The sequence below is a fragment of the Nasonia vitripennis genome, assembly GCF_009193385.2.
Source record: "Nasonia vitripennis strain AsymCx chromosome 2 unlocalized genomic scaffold, Nvit_psr_1.1 chr2_random0009, whole genome shotgun sequence".
Taxonomy (NCBI): domain Eukaryota; kingdom Metazoa; phylum Arthropoda; class Insecta; order Hymenoptera; family Pteromalidae; genus Nasonia; species Nasonia vitripennis.
In genome coordinates, this window is record NW_022279616.1 from 47761 (window position 1) to 68321 (window position 20561).

General features: G+C 33.3%; 1 protein-coding gene across 1 annotated transcript in view; it reads left to right on the forward strand.

The window, feature by feature from the left end:
* Positions 1-384: 384 nt before the first annotated feature.
* The window catches only part of LOC100116487, a 287412-nt gene continuing 267235 nt past the window's right edge, over positions 385-20561 (forward strand). Inside the window, exon 1 of the mRNA XM_032601580.1 lies at positions 385-475. Coding sequence (XP_032457471.1) covers positions 398-475 — 78 coding nt within the window. The 5' untranslated portion in view covers positions 385-397. The remainder of the gene's footprint in view (positions 476-20561) is intronic.

Below are 20561 nucleotides of genomic sequence, written 5' to 3' on the forward strand. Positions count from 1 at the left end.
CGTCAAGATCTACTCGGAGCAGAGAGTATCGTGTGATGCGAGCAAGCGCGAACATTAAGTCCAAAACTTTGTACCGCTCTGCCAAGTCGCAAAGCTGTAGCAGCTATAACATTAAATACAGCGTAAACAAGCTTAGCCTTTTTTATTTTATACTTGTCGTTCTTGTTCTGGCTGCTCTCACACACACGAGAGCCCAGATAAAGACTAGCATTGCTGATACCGCATTTTGTATTTCTTTTGAGTACCGTTAATGTGTTTAGCAGCTACATATATTTTAAGATATTTTTAATAATAATTTATAATGAGCCTACTTTAAATCTTTGATAATCTTTAAATTATTTATCGTATTTAATTATTTTGTTTACATTATTAATGACGCTATAATTTTAGATCAACTATGGAAGAACGCGAAGCTGAAAGTTCTACTCCAGGTTTAGGCTTAGTTCGAGATGGAACACCTTGCGGAGATAATTTGGTAAGATTTGTATGATTAAAATATCATTATCAATTTATACATACTGGGAACATCAAATATCTATAAAATCTATAAATTGTAAATAGATGTGTAAAGGTCAATATTATTCAAATTCAACGATTTTAAAATTTTAAAATACGATCAAGTGGCGCAGTAGCGTTACGAAGGCGAGTTTGAGAAGCAGACGAAGCCGCGGCGCTCGTGACACTATTTACTTCTATATTGGTGTTCGGATTTTTCATGATACAGAAAAAATGCTTATCGTTACTGTTCGTGAGTTTTTTTGGCTTATTACTATGTTTTTTGAGATAAACTATAGTTTCCAATGAAAATATTTGTTAAAAAGCCGTTTCGTTTAATAATAAACAAGTTTATATATCACGAATGCTCAAAACAGTATCTCTACTTTTTTCTCCAGTGATGTAGGACCGTGAAGTTGGCCGCACAAGCTATTATGTGTAATACAGTTGGGTATCGCTTTTCCATAGATTTCTATAAGTAATACAGTTAGGTATCGCTTTCCCACAGATGTCTATAAGTAATACAGTTGGGTATCGCTTTCCCACAGATATCTATAAGTTGCGCAGAGTAAATGTGTTTACATTGTCTGCTTGACTTTACGGCTATGTTTTTGAACGGCTTCCGCACTGTCGCTGCACAAACTTTCTGAGTATTCGGGGTAACTGATGACGGGGCCCACGAAGTGGATTTCGTGACTTTTGGTGCATACACGCAAATATCGTTTCGCGGTAGCCGGTCGCACTCGAAACATTAGGTTAAAAAAACATTAGGTTTAATTAAGGGCTCAGTCAAATGATTGGTAATTTAAACTTAAGTAATATATTGATAAATTACAAACAACTCTCAAGATACTTACTACGTAACTTGCCATGCCCCTTACATTTCGTTCATAGTACATACTTTTACATTTAAAATATTTAATTTCATTAAAATAAAAATTTTATAAGTTAATATACATAAATGAAATATGCAGAAAGTTACACTTACAATTAAACAACACCATGCATATATATATTGTAACGGTTGCCAGTGCAATTAACGCACGTTGAGCACGTTACGACGTCTCTCCTGGACAGAATCAACATTCTGTATAATACTTCTGTTGTTACAGCTACTAAAGGCGCAGCATGTGAGAGAGTAAGAGAGACAGAGAGAGAATAAGCATCGACAGAGATTTAAATTCAGCAACGTACAATGTTGCCACCTGATCGCACACTGCTGTCAAGAGTTGACAACAGTGTGTCAGAGGGTATAGGTAAATCTGTGCTCGCGCTAGCGAGCCATTCCGAGTCTGTCTTCGCTCCGCTCCGTTTCGCGAATAGACAATCTGCGATTGCGATTATTGTGTGCGAGGGTTGCGAGGTCAACCGAACCGAGGATAATCCGTCCGAGACCATCTTCGCGTGGGTTAGAACGGCCATGCCGGCCACGTACATCTGTAAGTACTAGTTCTTATCAACTCTCGCTTACTCGAGCGACTTTAAGCCTCCCCTCTCTCTCTCTCACCTCGACTACATGCTGGTAGCTGGCATGCGCCCGTCTGCCGCGCTTGTGTAAGCCAAGCACCAATAAACAGTTAGTCTCAGTTTTACAATAATCCGCGAGTGTTCATTGACTTTTCCTCCTTTTGAATCCACGTCCTGAGTACTACTATCACCGCCGCGTGTTCATACGTCTTTACGTCCGTGCGAGGATAGATTATAGTCGGTAGAATCTAGTGCCTTCTGCACAGCCGACGGAAACGGTGAATAGTAGCATAAACAACAAACAACTTAAAATAATAATGACGGCCGAGCTACCGTCATTATATATATATATATATATATATATATATATATATCGTATTTTTAAATTTAAATCGTATTTTTTAAGGTTTTCTCGATAACATATTATTATAATAACTTGAAACTTTGCACAATGATGGATAATTATATTGCGGAGGGCAAGTAACTCTTAGTTTTTTGTACTTTAGCTTTATCTAAATGTTATAAGTAAATTAATTATTTTTTTGTTAGCTATTTTGTTGCGCGAAATACAAATTTTTAATTGTCTATGGGACCCTCTTTTAATTATACTTGGTTAATTAAAATCGCTTAAGGGGATGTCGTCCCAAAAAACACTGTTTTTCTATTACATAAAACTTTTTAAATAAAGCTTGCAATTGAAAAATCGAGTCTGTAGCGCCGTAGTGTTAAGTTTAATTAATTGTTTTACCAAAAGAAAAATTCGATCAGACTTTCTGTTTTTGTAGAAGTTTGAAAATACAAAATACCCCGTGGCGGATTTGCGAAGCTTTTGCGCTGACGTCCCCTTAAAGTATGTACATTCAATATTAAAATTTTATTTATTTTTATTTAGGCAAGATTTTCCCGAAATTGTTTTATTAAGGATAGGTGATAGAAGTAAATTTTATATTTGTCGAATAGTCTTCTTGCGTCAATTGGATTATGAAAATTACATATAGAAGCAAAAAGATTGTACACTTTCTTGTAAAGATTTATCCCATAGTTTTTCTGTTTTTACCAGTCCTCTAGCATTAGCCGTTTCTGAAAAAGATGAGTAAGTAGTGTCATCTACTGTTCTTAACTCTTCGAAAGATTTTGCTCCTTTACCATGTAATATTAATAAAATAGTTCACGGTTTTTGGATTAACAGTATACAATCAGATAAAAATTGGTTTGTATAATTGTTTTCTTGGTGTCCATTCTTTTTTAATTTCATTAAAAACATACATGTATGGTTTACTCTTTAAGAATTAATCCTTTCATAAAAGGTAAAGGTTTATTAGCAAGTATAAATTGGTTTTGATTTATTTGTATATTTCTAATGATATAATTTGGTAACCGAAATAATTTCCTTAGTGACAAACCGTAACCAAAAAAAAGTAGTGAAATCAAAAACTAAAATGTCAATTATTTATTTTGAATGAAATTTTTGTTTAGTACAATTAGTCATTTTTTAATCTTTGCTTAACGGCATTGTTAATTTACTGGCGGTATTTGAAGATGTTAGAAATACTAATATTTCAAAGAATATAAGGTGTGGTAGTGCCTGCAATCTTTTTTTTGCTTCCACGGGACTATCGTGCCCTTTGACTTTGATAATTAGTATAATAATCTTTTTTTAAATTCTAAGTTACTTATATGCCCTGATAATCCCTGTTGAAAATAACGACGTCATAAATGACGTTAAATGACGTCATTAGATGACGCCATTAGATGACGTCATTTGTTGCTACAAATTGGAACCTTTTATGGCGTCAGTGTATACGTATACTATCAAATACTTCAAAATTGATGAAATAGTTGCCTATATGGGTGCTACCATCCGGATGATAGTACGGGAAATGGGGGCAAACACCAAAGAAATATTGTTTTTTAATTATTTTTTGTTTAGTAAAATTATTAATTTCTTGGTCATTAGCCCCCATTTTCCGTACTACCATCTGGATGGTATCACCTACATAGGCAACCATTTTATCAATTTTGAATTATTTAAGAGTATAAGTATTTAGAAGTACAAACTGTTGAAAATAATGACGTCATAAAAGGTTCCAATTTGTAACAACAAATGACGTCATCTAATGACGTCAGTCAATGGCGTCATAAAATAACGTCATTATTTTCAACAGGGATGACATGCTATTCCAAAGTTGCAAGCAGCTTTCGTTGTCAAGTGCGAGTGGTGTATTACACGGTGTAAATTTCTAACCTGGATTGCAGTGAGCTTATATGTATAGCTAACTATCAATATATAATTAAGATAAATAAATATATCTCTTTTTCATGATGCTGAATAGTTTACATTCCCTGATGATAATGTTATTCTAAAGTTGCAGACGATTTTTTTTGTTTTCACACACGTAATATTCTAACCATTGCAGAGCGCCTATACATATGCAGCTTATCTTGAGGTCATTCAAAATTAAGACAAAAATAAACAATAAAGTAACGTAATATATACGTTTGTATCTTAGAAATTAGAAAAATGTTGAGATAGGAAAACTGCTACATTTCCTTACAAAAAAAAAAAAATCGCGCCGAGATATATACCGCTTAGTGGTGAGGAAACGATATCATCAAAATGTAATTAATACAAAGATTACGTTAAATAGCATTCTATAAAGTGTCTAAGAAAAAAAGTCATATACAACTTTTCATAGGAGCGGTCATTTTCAACCAGCCAGGGCTTATAAGAATATATATAGCTAACTAACAAACAGGGACTCAATATAAATTTTTAAATTAAAAGTAGAATAAAAGAGCTTTAATATATTATATAAGCATTTCAATCGTAATACAGTTTTTTTGAGGTTAGGGGACATACAGCTCTGCCTAAGGTCAAAATTAGTGCCACTCAGTAATCGAAAGTAGATAAAAAACGCTAACTTTTATGATTTTTAAAAAATTTTTTGGTTAGAAGGATTTTTGGATACAGCTCTGTCTCAGTTGACGCGGGATGCCCTATATATATATATATATATATATATATATATATATATAGCTGCGATTATGTCTTTTTTCTTAGACACTTTATAGAATGCTATTTAACGTAATCTTTGTATTAGTTACATTTTGATGATATCGTTTCCTCACCACCAAGCGGTATATATCTCGGCACGATTTTTTTTTTTTTTGTAAGGAAATGTAACAGTTTTCCTATCTCAACATTTTTCTATTAACTAAGTTGAAATAATTTTCAATTTTCTTTCACATTTTCTTAAAACAATGTTTTATATCTCACCCTATAATGAGATTTACATGTAGAAGTGGTAAAACGAATGATAAATAGGCTTACGTACTGCCATTAGACGGTAGGTATACGTGGGTGCCTTACGCGAGAATTAACATTCGTTACGGTAACGCGCGCCGATTACCAAAGAGAATCATACAGAAAAAGGAACTTTTCACTTTGGAGTTGAAATTCCTCCTTTCTGTTTTTCTCCGGATATGCTTCACAAAATGACATGAAATTAAAGTTGTCTAGAGTTATAATAACATTCGATAATCATGATGATTCGAAGAAGAGTTCAACATTTAGTTTCCGAGTTATAATAGTTAGGGTAGTTTGCGGAACGTATCTAAAATCATTAGTGATCGAAAAATCGCCATGAAAAAATGCACATTCGTAACTGAAAATCTTGTTTTTAACGAATTGGTAAAACAAAAACAGAAAAAAACGAGCCTAAGTATATATTAAAATCCATTAAATAAAAGCTGAGATATAAGCGATGCAGTTTTCAATTCTGCAAAGTATACAGGATAAGAAATAAAATTTTGAAGCTTAATATCGTTAAAACTAACTAGTATTATAAACAACTGAATGGAAGGAATTGAGGTGCTATATAATGCTAACTAAATCTAAAATTTTAAATTGATTATTGCCTTTCTACTCCAGTTATCGCGTCATTTAGAAAAAATGACTCATATTATACAGGGTGAAAAAACAAAATTTGGAAGCTTAATATCTTTGAAACTAATTGCTTTTATGAACAGCTCAAAGTAAAAAATCAAGGTGCTATATAATGCTAACTTAATCCAAAACTTGAACTAAATTATTGCCTTTTTACTCCAGTTATCGCGTCACGTAGAAAAAGTGGAGTAAAGTCCTAATAACTTTTGATTATCGTGTTTTTTTTTAGAAAGATTCAACATTTAGTTTTCAAGATAAAACAATTTCGAAATTGCGGTTTATGTTGTATAATAAAAGAACGTTAACGATAATATAAATTTTCCGCGATAAAAAGATCGGTAATTTTATCAACTTTTTCAATAACTTTATTAAAAAAACCGAAATATCAAAACCAAAAAATCGTTATAAAAAAAAACGCGTACACAAAATGTAAAAAAGGACTTCTTTCCCACTATGTACTAGTGAAACTAAAGAAAATGAGAGCTGGTGGGTTAAAATATATCGAGTAGAAGCTGAGGTACAGGCGTATACGAACGAATACACACACACGAAGAGGTGACGAAAATCGCCAACTAAGCAGTAGTTATAATTTACGATTGGCTAAAGCAGACCGGACTTGAGCTTGCTAGCCATAAAACAGAGGCTATTTTTATATCCAGTAGAAAGAGAATAGAGACATTAACGCTGTCAGTGGACGGACACGAAATAAACTCTCAACCGACTATCACTAATCACCATAGACGCCAGACTAATGTTTAAGCAGCATCTCGATAGGGTGAGCAATAAGGCAGTAAAAGTCGGCGCTGCACTATCGCGACTAATTTCAAATGTTGGTGGACCAACGCAGGGTCGAAGGTTACTCCTAGCCAGTGTAACTACATCAATTATGTTATACAGTGCTCCATCTATGCATGAAAGCCGTCAACAGTATAGGAAAAGTGCATTGCGGGTCACTTCTACCTACCGAACAGTATCAGAAGTTGCAGTGTGCGTTATCTCAAGTATGTCGCCTATTGACCTTCTAGCAACAGAACAAAAGAATATATATGAAAAAACCCGTAGTGGTGACAATACTCAAAAGTAAGTTTGGAAATCCGCGAAGGAACAAAGCCTAGCCAAGTGGCAAAGACGATGGGACTCCAGTGAAAAGGAGCGATGGACGCACCGCCTCATACGACGTATAGTTGGCTAGACCAATAGACGACACGGGGAAGTGAATTACTACCTTACGCAGTTTTCGAGCCTACCTACACCGCTTCAAGATAGAGGACAATCCTAATTGCCCAGTATGTTTGGAAGCAAACGAAGATGCGAAGCATGTTTTTTGTGACTGTTCGCGATACGAAATGAAACGAGAATAACTCTAGTGTTACCTTCAGACAAGGGTGACCCCTGAGTCAATGATGACAGCTATGCTAGCGTCGAAAGATGGCTGGTGCGTAGTAAACAACTCCGTGAAGACCATTCTCAAAAGGGTTAGAAATTACGAAGAGAATATAAGGAAAGGACAAGGCAAAACAGCTGAGTAAAACTGTTGCTAGACGTAGGCCACTAGGTAGTAGATATGAAACGCTCCTGGGACTGATGCAGAGGAACGTAGGTCACAGAGCTGAGCTCTCACTCCCCTGCCCGATGCAGAGAAACGTAGGAGCTAGGGTTGAGTACCTTTAAATGCTCCTCAGACCGATGCTGATGGACGTAGGTTTCGAAGTTGAGTCTGTTCAGAGGATGACGGGTCTATGCTGTTTGATAGTAGAGACCGGACGATGCTGCAAGAAGCAGACGGCTGGACGATGCAGAATGAAGAATACAGCAGGACGATGCAGAACGAAAAAGACGAGTTTGATCCTGAACCCCTAACCACCTTGGTGGATGGGGGATGTATGGAAATGTCAAACTTCAAAGGAGAAGCCAAAAAGGCTAGTTAACGGGCCTCACGAAAGTATTGTTGAATGATAGTATTGTAACGGGGTGAGACTTGACGTGAGAGGAGAAAATCACAAAAGGAGACGCCGGGACCGAGAATCGATCCGGCGCTCCCGAGAGCTCTAGACGCGCGTGCTACCGCTTGAGCCAACGCAGCCCTATTTCGTCACTCTCTATCCTGCCTCGATTACCGGCGTGGCGAGGGACGTTGTTCCTCGTTACAGTATATATATGATATTTTTTGGTAGAAATAGTGTATATAGTCTAAATATTTTTAGTAAATTTGTTTTTTAATTCACATCAAACAATTACAAATTACAGACAACAATTACAAACAACAATTTAATTTATATCAAACAAATATTGTTTTGTTTTTTATTTTGCAGGATTTAACTCAGGCTGGACCCCTTAATGAAGTTTTTTTTGCTATTCTGATTCAATACATATACAATGTCATTATTATGCACATCAATCAAGTCGATTTTTTTTTAAACTATTAACACAATGATTATTTGTTTTATCAGCTAAACTTATTATTTTACTATTTATATTATTTTTTAATTGATTTATAGCAGTTATTTTGCTTCCTTCCTAAGGAAGATTCGTGAGAGTGACTTTTGGAGTTCGTCTAAAAATATGTTGTAAGTGTGTTTTGAAGTATTTTAAGTCGAAAAATAGTGTTTTTAGAAAATATCCGTATGGATGCGTATGTGTGTGTAAGTGTGTGTGTGTGCGCGCGTGCGTACGTATACGCCTGTATCTTAGGTTCTACTAAGTGGATTTTAAGGTACCAAGTCTCATTTTCTTTGTTTTGATTGTAACACGGAAAAAAAGGAAAAAGTTTGTTTTCACATTTTTTTAACTCGTTTTTTTTTTCATAGCTATTTTTAGTTTTGAGAGCTCAGTTTATCTGATGAAGTTTCTTTTTTTATTTCCCCTAAGGTTGGCATTATTCAGTAAAATGGCCCTTTCTTGAGGTATATAACAATACCAGTTATACAATACAATCAACGAATAATTTAGTGAAGTACGTGAGACAGCTGCAAAGGACTCTATAAAGACTGCAGTGATAGAAGAAAAGGCGCTACAGAGACTGGAGTACCCGAATCAAACATTTGGAGGTTACACTGGTAATTTTCTGCAGTTCTATCTTAAAGATTTTACACAGTGACCAAAAGAAAAGATAATTATGAAGTGTTATTATTGACAAGGATAAAACAACCATTTTATCACGTTTTTATAAAAATTCATAAAATGCTTTTTTTTGTTGCAGGAAATGAAAGCCGTATAGAACCCAGAGGTATAAGTGAATATACCTCATAATTGCTGGGAGTCAAGGTCTATGTGTATGGGACATAGAAAACTTAGTCCCAAAGGATTTGGTAAGCACTAATTCAAGTTACACTTTTAACAATTTTCATAAACTTTAAAGTTGATTTTCACTAAATGTTGTTTTTACTGATTTCAGCTCACTGTCAGTAAGATTCCAAGTAAACGCATGGTACTTTTGTGCTCAAACTCAAGGAGGATACTTTGTACACCTGTAGTTTTGGTATAAATGCAGGGATTTTTATTTAAATGTTTAGAAAATGTTTTATACACAAAAAGGTGCCAGAATAAGCGAACAAAAAAAATGCAGTTTTTTCATCGCCAAATCATTTCTTCACATTCAAGTTAAATTCCCTGCATTCATACCAAAACTACAAGTGTACAAAGTATCGTCCTTGAGTTTAATCCCAAAAGAACCATTCGGACAGTGAAAAAGTTCACAAATTCTTGCACTGAGTGCCACAATGGGACAGCAGGAATAATGAAGGTTTTAGCATGATAAAATTAAAGGTATTGATGCTAAATATATGTATAAAAAAATTCAAATAATTTACTTAAAATTTATAAATTTTTCTCAGAGTTCATTTTTTCAGGGTTTAAAGGTATTGTGTCCCCGTGTGTTAAGTGATTTAAGTGATCAATTTTATCCTAAGGAATAGATCGAATACTAAAAAAACACGTTTTTCTGTGTTACACGATAACTGAACCTTTTTTCCACCCGCTCGCTTATGTGCAGCACGTGTTAAATAATTTTAACATCAAACAGAAAAGTACAAAAACTATATGTAATTATGTATGGAGTAAAAACAATTCTGATATTAAAGCAATACATAATTTTGAAGAAAGCTACCTGCCAATGAATTGGCTGCGGTTTTTTCTTTGTGTTGCCTTTTAAAATAGTTAATTAATGATTGCTGTTCTTGACTAAGTCTTTCTGTATATAATACTACAAGTTATTTTATCAAAATTTAATTTAAATTCAGCAAATTTTATTGCATAATTAACGTTTCTTATAATTGGAAATTCAGCAATTGTGTCAAAATAGTTTTATTTTTAGAATCTTTTGATATTGGATATGTCGTCGCATTTTATTAATATCAAATTGAACATTGCATGTGCAAATATTAAATACAATAGCGACTGCAAATGCTATACCAAAAACATCGTAATCATAATTATATAGTCTGATAATGTACTTGTTTAAAAGAATTGCCTAAATTATCTTTTTGTAACACATGCACGATTTTCGCGCAAACGTTTTTCTTACTCGCTACTCAATTCATTGGCAAATCATCTAAACTCGTGTGAAATTCAATAAGTGCAGTGTGAAACGCAAAAATCAGTACATGCGTTACAAAAAATATGGTCTGCACCAAGGGTTTAGCGAGCTTTTTGGCCTCGTGTGGTTGCAGTACTCGTCTGCAGCTCGTAAACGCCCTCGTCTTTGGCTCGGGCTAACTCGCCTTGACCCGTACTGCAAACTCCACACTCGGCCTACAAAAGCCCACTTTACGCCCTTGGTACACAATCTACTTCTACTATTATATTAAAGTGCTTAATGTCCCTGTGTGCCGTGAAGCCTTTCAACTCTTTTCCTAATAACTTAACATCTAGGATATAATTTTGGACCTTAAAATTTTTGGGCCTCAAATATTTTTGGGCCTTAACTTTTTTGGTCATTAAAATGTTTGGACCTCAAATATTTTTGGCCTTAACAGTTTTGGATCTTAAAATTTATAACCTTAAAATTTTTGGGCCTTAATAATTTCGGGTTATTTGAATATTCCTGTGTGCCGTGATTCCATTCATATCTTTTCTTAATAACTGACATATTTATATCTATTAGTATAATTCTTATCTCATTTGAATTTTTTGAAGTCCTATAAACTGTGTCACAACATAGACTTAAGGATAACAATTTCAAACCCGTCTCAACGATCGCCGAAGCGAACAGCGCCCCTCCACTGAAACTCATAAAGTCGACAGTCACAACAAGTTTGTAGTACAAAAAGCTCAAATAAAAAACTGTATACAAGACTAAAGCTAATATGACAATACAAAGCAAAATAAAAATAAAAAAATCTACAAATATTATTCTATAATATATTTGTATATGAATATATGAATATTATCGTACAAATGTTACATATACGGAGAAAAGTCGTCAGCTATGGCAATGCTGCAAGCAGAGTCGGCAGCGCTGCGAGCAGCGCTATAGATGATGACGCAGCTCTAGCTATCGTTCCCCCACCATGTGGCAGCGGGCGAGTCACGAATTTGGGTGCTGCGTCGCAGCGTGTTTTGTCCTGCCCTGCACTAGTTTTTCCATGTGCGAAGGTCTAAGGACAGAATCTACTTTTCGGGAACGCGTGTCAAATTTACAACTCGGTAAGTATTGATGAAAATGAGTCCAGTTTTGCTACTCGGGGGTTTTTGGGGTCGCTGAACACGGATATGGCATATAGCAACTATTGTACATTGGTATAATATAATTGTTGTATGCTGAGGGGGTTATGGCGAGTTAGAAACGTTCCTCGTCATAATAATATATATATATATATATATATATATATATATATATATAAATTTTTTAATTCACTTTCGCCAAATGACTTACCGCCTCATAAGTTACATATAAAAATAGGTGCTGTAATTATTTTTCTGAGAAATTTAAATTTAAATGATAGGCTTTGTAATGGTACTAGTATTAGTGGTTAGTAGTAGGAGGGATTAATAGCAAGGAAAATTATGCAATTCTGTATACAGGCAGAAATAATTAGCGGTAAACAATTCAGTAAAGTTGTTTTAATACCACGGATTGATTTGACTTCTTCAAAAAAAGAAATTCCTTTTGAAATGACAAGACGACAATTTTTGGTACGATTAGGATATGCCATGACAATCAACAAATCACAAGGCCAAACATTTAACAAAGTTGGTGTCTATTTACCAAATCCAGTTTTCAGTCATGGTCAATTATATGTAGCATTATTCAGGGTACCCGTATGGAAATTTTCAATAGTATTATAACGCAAATCACCGTACGATTGTGATACATTTCGGTACATTACTGTAGACTTGTGTACATTGACGTACGCTGCGCGTGAATTGATCCACGGTATTATTACCTTGACCTTGACTGTCGCTATGATAGCTACATGAAAACTCCTCCTTTGTTGACTATGGCCATGTTGTTTTTTTGTAACGGTCAGATTTGGTAGCAATACCGTGGATCAATTCACGCGCAGTATACATTCGCGTACGTTTTGGGTGGAATTTGGACATTAAATACAGCATTACACGTAATCGTACGCAAACGTACGCAATTGTGCGCATACGTACGCAAGCGTACGCCAACGTATGCCAACGTACGTGACCGTACGGAAAATTGCTGGAATATACTCATTTATACGAATATGTACAGTTTTATACATTTCAGAGATAAAACAATTTTTATAAGTTAAATTTTACGATTCTAAAATATACTCGCTTGTACATAAACGTACGTAAGCGTACGCGAACGTGCGCAAACGTGCACGAACGTATATGTGAACGTACGCGAACGTACACAATTATACATGTTTGTACACAATTGTACAGAAAAGTAATATTTCTTAATTTTCTGATTTTTGTATATAGAAGTACACAAGAGAATTTTTAATGGCTTGCAGGAGATATTTTATTCATATTAAATGTTTTATAAAAATATTCATTTATTTAATAATTATATCTTAAATTAGTTTACATATTTAGTAAGCATTGCTTTGTTAAAAAAACTTATAATATTTAAAAAAATTTTCGTTTAAATCAAACTATTAAAAAATAATTTTGTAGCTCACAGCCAGTGTTTTAATGTTATAAAATAATAAAGCTGACGTTTTAGCACGATTACCAGCAGATTATCAGCTGATTATTAGCTTATATATATATATATATATATATATATATATATATATATATATATATATATATATATATATATAAACACACACACACACATTTGTGGAGATCGGGTAGTTTGGAGAGATTTGACATTTTCATTAATAGGTATTAAAGTAAAATAGATAGGTTTATCAGTCCTATACATACCCCTAAAATTATCGGTTTCGCTATTTATAGGCATTTAAGGTCATCTATGATAACTTTGGCAGATGGAGGAGTTCAAATCTCTCCAAAGTGCCAAAAAAAAAATATATATATATATATTTTTATCAAGGCGATATTTAGGCCTCACGGGTTATATATATATATATATATATATATATATATATATATATATATATATATATATATATATATATATATATATATATATATATAACCCTAAATTATCGCCTTGATAAAATACTAAATCTATGTAAAAGCTTAACATGCAGAAAGTAAGTTTATAATAACCTTAATAGCCCTTGCCAAATCTATGATTGTAAATGCTTCACAAAATTTATTAACGCGTAAGGGCTCAATTATTACTTGTAGAAAATACTAAATCTATGGAGGTTGAGCACACAATTTGAGTTTTCTGCAGAGAAAAAGGAAGCGGAAAATTGCGAAAAGCTAAGAAAAGTGTAAGGAAAGCAAGAGAAGAGAAGGGGAGTAAAAGTATTAGAAAGAAAGGCCAGCAGAAAGGAAAATAAGTGAAAAGAAAGCTGGGTAAAAAAAAGTGAGACTAAAGAGAAGAAAGATGGCGGTCGAAATGCCAAGGATAGACAACAGCAGCAAAGGGACAAAGCAAAAGGGGCCAAAAAGAGGAAGAGAAAGACCAAGAAAAAAGGAAAAAGAGAAGGAATAGGCAAACCAGATGAGAATTCACCTTGTCAGTGACACCTGCGGGTTCGACGTGACCTTCGCGAAAAACAGCAGAGTATAACATTTCCCGGTGAACAATCACCAAAAAGGCAAACTAGGGGAAGCAAGAAGGGCAAGAAGAAGGAGAAAGAGGAGAATGCAGGGGATACACAGGCAAAGGAGTCAAAGGAGAAAGAGGCGGGCGGCAAGGACGAAGAGCAGAAGAAGTCAACATCAACAGAAGGGATATCGGCAACGGGAAAAGAGAAGGATGAAAGAAGGAAAGAAGAGATTTAGAATTTACCGACAGGGTTGGTGATAGTTTTAAGGCTAGTTAGAAAATTGGAAAATTAGATAGAAAAAATAAGCGAAGAGGGGGAAATGATAGAAGAAGAAATATTTAATCTGAAATTACAGGTAAATAGGAAGACAGCGGGAAATAAGGGATTAGGCAGGGAAAAAGAAAAATTAAAAAGGAAAGAAAGGAAGATAGGAACAAAGAAGGTATAAGTAAAGGAAATAAATTTATCGATAGAAGACAATTAAACCAGCAATGAAAAAGAGATTCAAAATTAGTAGTAGTAGTAGCAGAGACAAGAGAAAGAGGATTAGAAACTCAAATAGGATACCAGAAAATAAAAATAGAGGGCAGATGGCACGAGTAGGATAAAAAAGAGGGATGGATAGTGAATGAAGAGGAAAAGAAGTTTCGTTAATAATAAGGAAATTAGAAACGGGATAAGAATAAAATCTTGGAATATAGCAAGGACCAACAAAGTCAGGGGGGTTAAGAATTGCTTAGATGAATTTGAAATAATAACGTTGCAGGAAACTTGGCTGGAAAAGGACAAGGAGAAAGACTAGTTAAATAAGTTAGAAGGAACAATAATTGGGAGACGAAAGCTGCAATAAGACTGAATAGGAAAGGTAGGTGTAAAGGAGAAGTATTAGTAGGAATAAAGAAAGAAATAGAAACAGATAGTATGTCGAATGAACGAATTTTGGAGCGCGATAGGACTATTTGTACAGCAAAAGTGGGTAAAAGAAATAGAGGACTTAGGTCTAACAAGGAAGAAGGAAAGATTTAGAGAGAGATTAATAAAAATTGTGAGGAATAAACTTAAGGAAGAATTGTATGGATATAGCAGAAAATTTAAGTCAGCTCACAAACGATAAGCATACAATTTAGAAATAAAACTTACAAACAACGATTCTATAGCCTCCATCGGTCTACTCAAGACAAAAAGTGTGTGAAGAAAAATCTACAATCGTAAATACGTCACAAAGTTCATCAACACATAAGGGCTAAATTAATACTTCAAGGAAATACTAAATCTATGGAAAATCTTTCTTTTAACACATAGAATTGATCATATACATTTAGTAGGCAGTTTTTCTGAGTAAACCTAATTTTTCATATTTCTAAAATGTTTCTGTGCCACAGCATACGAAAAATGAGTCAGCTCTCAAACTATTAGTTTAGAATTTAGGAATAAAACCTGAAAGCAAAGATTTAATAGTTTCCATCAAAATGTTATTCTTTAAAAAAAGCAAAAAAAACTTGTTTAAAAACAATCCGTGATATTCAACCAGGTCAAAAAAATAATCTGTTCATATGGATGTGACTACTTTGCAATTGGAGAATGTAAATGTAGAACTTGCGAAGAAAAATGTAAATGGATGAAGTCATGTGTATTAAGGTTTATGATTATATAATATATTTGGTATTTAAGATAAATAAACTCAATTTTATATCATACCCTTAACTATCTATTTTTTAAAAACAAGTGTAACGATTATTAGCGTTCGTAGCCATAATTAAGATTATTTTATTATTCAATAATAACTTTTTTTGCTACAAACTAAAATTGTAAAAAAGACAAGCAATATTCCTGACTACTAAACAATGTAAAAAGAAAATCTGCAGGTTTTTACTAGTGCTTTAAAAAATTATATTTAATTTATACCACCGTCAAACCTCGAAAATTTAAAGCAGAAATCTTACTTGCTAATATTAATTTTCGATGACAATAATCAGGACTTGTAAGTTTCATTTTCAAATGCGATGCTAATCGTTCGTCAGTTGACTTATTTACGTATAGTATAGATCATAAGCATGGTACGAATAGAGAAATGTCCATTTTTTAAAGAAGAGTTGCTTACTAAATGTATGTAATTAATTTCATGTGTCAAAAGAAAGATTTTTCATAGATTTAGTATTTTCAAATTAGGTTTACTCAACATAAGCTGCTTACTAATCGTATGTAATCAATTCCAAATTCCATGTGTTAAAAGAAAGTTTTTCCATAAATTTAGTATTTCCTTGTAGTATTAATTTAGCCCTTACGCGTTGATGAAATTTGTGACGCATTTACGATCGTAGATTTTTCTATACGCACAACCTGCCTCGGGTGGACCGAAGAAAGCTATCAAATCTTAGTTTGCAGGTTTTATTTCCAAATTCTATGCTAATCGTTTGTGAGCTGACTCATTTTTCGTATGCTGTGGCTCAGAAAGGTTTTAGAAATATAAAAATGTCTATTTACTTAAAAAAGCTGCTTACTAAATTTATGTGATCGAATAAGTACGACAAAGAATATAAACTCTATAGATTTAGTATTTTATCTAAGTAATTATTTAGCCCTTACATTTATTAGTTGCTCCAAGTTTTGAGACTCGCTGCTGCCGCTCTTGGTTTCAGTTCTGCTTCCGCTGTTACTTTGATTACGTACTTATCCCTTTGATAACTACGCTCGAGCACTCGGTAGGGGTAAGTTACTTTTGAGACCACCCTGGTAGAAGAATTAGCTTAGGTGTTGGCTTGCCTAATAAGAATAACGTTATTTCTTTCGTTAAAAATAACCCAATTTTTAGTTAATTTCAAACTTATTATAAGTTTATATGTGCGTCGAATGCAATTATAACCTATATAAAGTGCATTGCGAAGAGACAATAAATAAAAACTCCGTATATATTGATGGAAATGAGTCTAGTTTTGCTACGCGGGGGTTTTAGCGGTCGCAGAATACGAATATTGTGACAGCAACGCTCCCCGAGGTACCTGGTGCCCAGGGTGAATGGTATCACGTAGTCTCCTGGAGTTTTGTGGGAAATGAAAACGCAATCAGACGAAACTTGGTACTCGGGGGGGGGGGGGGGGGGTGCTGAACACGAATATCGTGACGGCAACTCTCTCCGAGGTACTTGGTGCCTAGAGTGGACAGTATCACGTCTTCTCCTAGAGTTTTGTAGGAATTTGATAGTAAATAAAGTGAAATACGTTACTCAGAGATTTCAGAGGCCACTGAACATGGATATGGTGTTATACTCAAAATTATCCTTGGAGACGAAATTAATACTGTCTACCCCAGGTACCAGGTACCCAAAAGGCCCTTGTCGTCGCTATATTCGTGTTCAGTGACCTCAAAAAACCCCGAGTAACAAGTTTCAACGAATCATGTAATTAATTTCTTGTGAATTTCTAGGGGACGACTTTGATACTGGCCACCCTGGGCACCAGGTACTTCGAGGAGCGTTAGCGTCCCTATATTTGTGTTCTGCGACCTTGAATACCCTCGAGTAACGAGTCTTGACAAAACTCTAGGAGGTGACGTTGATACTGGCCACCCTAAGCACCAGATACCTCGGAGAGCGTTGCCGTCCCTATATTCATGTTCAGCGACCTCGAAAACCCCTGGGCCACCCTGGACACTAGGTACCTAGAAGGCCATTATCGTTGCTTTATTCGTGTTCAGCTACCTCGAAAACCCTTGAGTAACGAGTCTTGATGAAATATGTTATTTATTTCCCGTGAAACTTTAAGAGACGACATTGATACTGGCCACCCTGGGCCCCAGATACCTCGGAGATCGTTGTCGTCACGATATTCGTATTCAGCGACCTCAAAAACCCTCAAGTAACGAGTTCGACTAATTATGTTTCGAATTCTAACAAAACTCCAGGAGACGACATTGATACTGTCTACCTTGGCACCAGGTACTTCTGAGAGTATGATCGTCGCGAAAATCATGTTTAGCGACCCTAAAAACCCTCGAGTAATAAAACTGAACTTTTTTCCATAAATATTTACAGAGTTTTTTTTGCTTCGCTGCATTATTATCTACATTTGAGGTTACATATCTCTTTTTTAAAAACTATATGGGTTAAAATAACCTTATTTTCTCAATACTTCATTAGCAGTTTGAAGAGCTCCTCAAACTGCGGCTTTTCTCCTTAAACTCACATTTCATCACACACACACACACACACATATATATATATATATATATATATAAATTAAATTTTAAATTGTAAATTAAATTTTATTTTAACAATTAATAATAAGAATGCAACAAAAATAAATGTTTAATAGAATGTAGAAAATTTACTTTGGCAACGCATCAGTACTCATATATATTAGTATATTTACATATTTTTAAATTCATAAAGTATGCATTATTTATTAAATTTAAAGCATAAAATAAACTATAATTAATTTTCAAATACAGATATACTTTAAAGTGAATGTTCTACACGCAATTAAAATAATTTTTTTTAATAATTCTATAACGTTATGTTCTAATAATTGATAACAATTTGAATTTACTTGACAACATATTGGTAAATATACATATTCAAATATCATATGATCATATTAAATATCATATTAAAGTAAATAAATCAGATAAATTATAGTAAATGAACAAATAATTTTCATCTGTATGATTTATTTTCATTCTTTAAAACATACACTCATTTATATTCAAAGTCTTATACAGAAGTCTGCTAGCTCAGAACCATATCGACCAATGAAGCAACACTTAATCTTTTTTTTTGTTTTTGGAAGTTTTAATTATAATTTAATATAAATATGACATTGGAAAGATCACTAATCAATTTAAAATTGAAATTGCGCGCCACAATATAACAATTAAAAAAACCACTAACTCGCTTATAGAATTAATGAAGGTAATTTACAATATATCATACAATAGTTACAATCAATTACGGACTCTCCCATAGATTCATTTTGCAAAATTTCATAGTTTTATTAATATAATAACATAATGACAAAATTCAATTACTCTAATTTTTGTTCACAAAACTAAATATATTTTACATAATACAATCACATTATATCAATTATGTTTCAAAAATTTGTCAATTGACAGCCCAATAACTATATTTTTATTTTAATTAAAAGTATGTATAAAATATATTTAATTTTTAGACGAAATTTAGGATACTTCTAATAAGTTCGCCCAAAAAGAAATGTAATCTCTAAAAAAATTTAACTTTCGACAAGAGTAAAATGTTACGTGAATTTGATTTATTCTGCATTATCGTGCATGCCAATAATATTACGTATCATAATAGTATATATTTCAATTGCAAAAAACTTATAGATGTAAAAAAATAAGATAAATCAAAAAGAATGAAATGTAGTAGTATAAAAAAATAATATATGTTAAACAGTTTTAAAATAATATTACAATATTATTTTATATTACAATATTATTTTAATACTATTTTAAATTATATAAATTTTTATAAATCAAATATTTAATTTATAATTAACAAATATTCATTTGTACTTAAAATAAGAAATATTTGACTTGGGTAAAAGTGCTATTTTTACTGTTCGATGTCTCATTTCATCGAGTAACCCACTTTGACAATAAATTTTCCCTGCGCATAGCCGAATTATGAAAACTATAAATCTATGGTTAAAATTTATGTTTCAACTATAAAAATTAGAGTTTTATTTTTATACAAAATTTTATTTCATGATATTAATTTTTTATATCATGCATCAATATTTAACAACAGTTTTTAATAATTTTAAATAATATTCATAAATAAATATTACAACTAACACTTTTATAGTTTTAAAAATTATAACTTTTAATTGTATAGTTGAAACATACATTTTAACCATAGATTTAGAAATCTTCATAATTAGGCTATGTGCAGGAAACATTTTTTGACAAAATGGGTTATTCGATAAATGAGCCATGGAACAGTAAAATTGCACTTCTACCAAAGTAAAATATTTCTTAATTGTATATACAATTGAAAAAATGTTTATAAACATAAATTACAATTCTGATTTATAAAAATTGATATAATTTAAAATAGTTGTAATAATCAGTAAAGTTCCCCCTTCATCATAATACAACTTTAGGTTTGTGGTATATTATGTTTGAAAATATATTGTTATAAACTTGCTTTTCTTTGATTAATCTCATTTCTATTTAAAGTGGTTATTTTATATTGGTAATACTAACAAGTACAGTTTAAAAATTATACTACTCTGCATCGGGCAGGGAAGTGAAAGCTCAATTCTGTAACCTACGTTCCTCTGCATCAGTCTGCGGAGCGTTTTGTATCTATTACCTAGTGTCCTTCGTCTAGCAACAGTTTTACTCAGCTGTTTTGCCATGTTCTTACTTTCTATTCTCTTCGTCATTTCTAACCTTCTTGATAATAGTCCTTACGTAGTTGTCTAATGCGCAGCAGCCATCTTTCGACGCTGGCATAGCTGTCATCATTGACTCAGGGGTCATCCTAGCCTGAAAGTACCGCTCGAATCCCTCTCGTTCCATTTCGTATC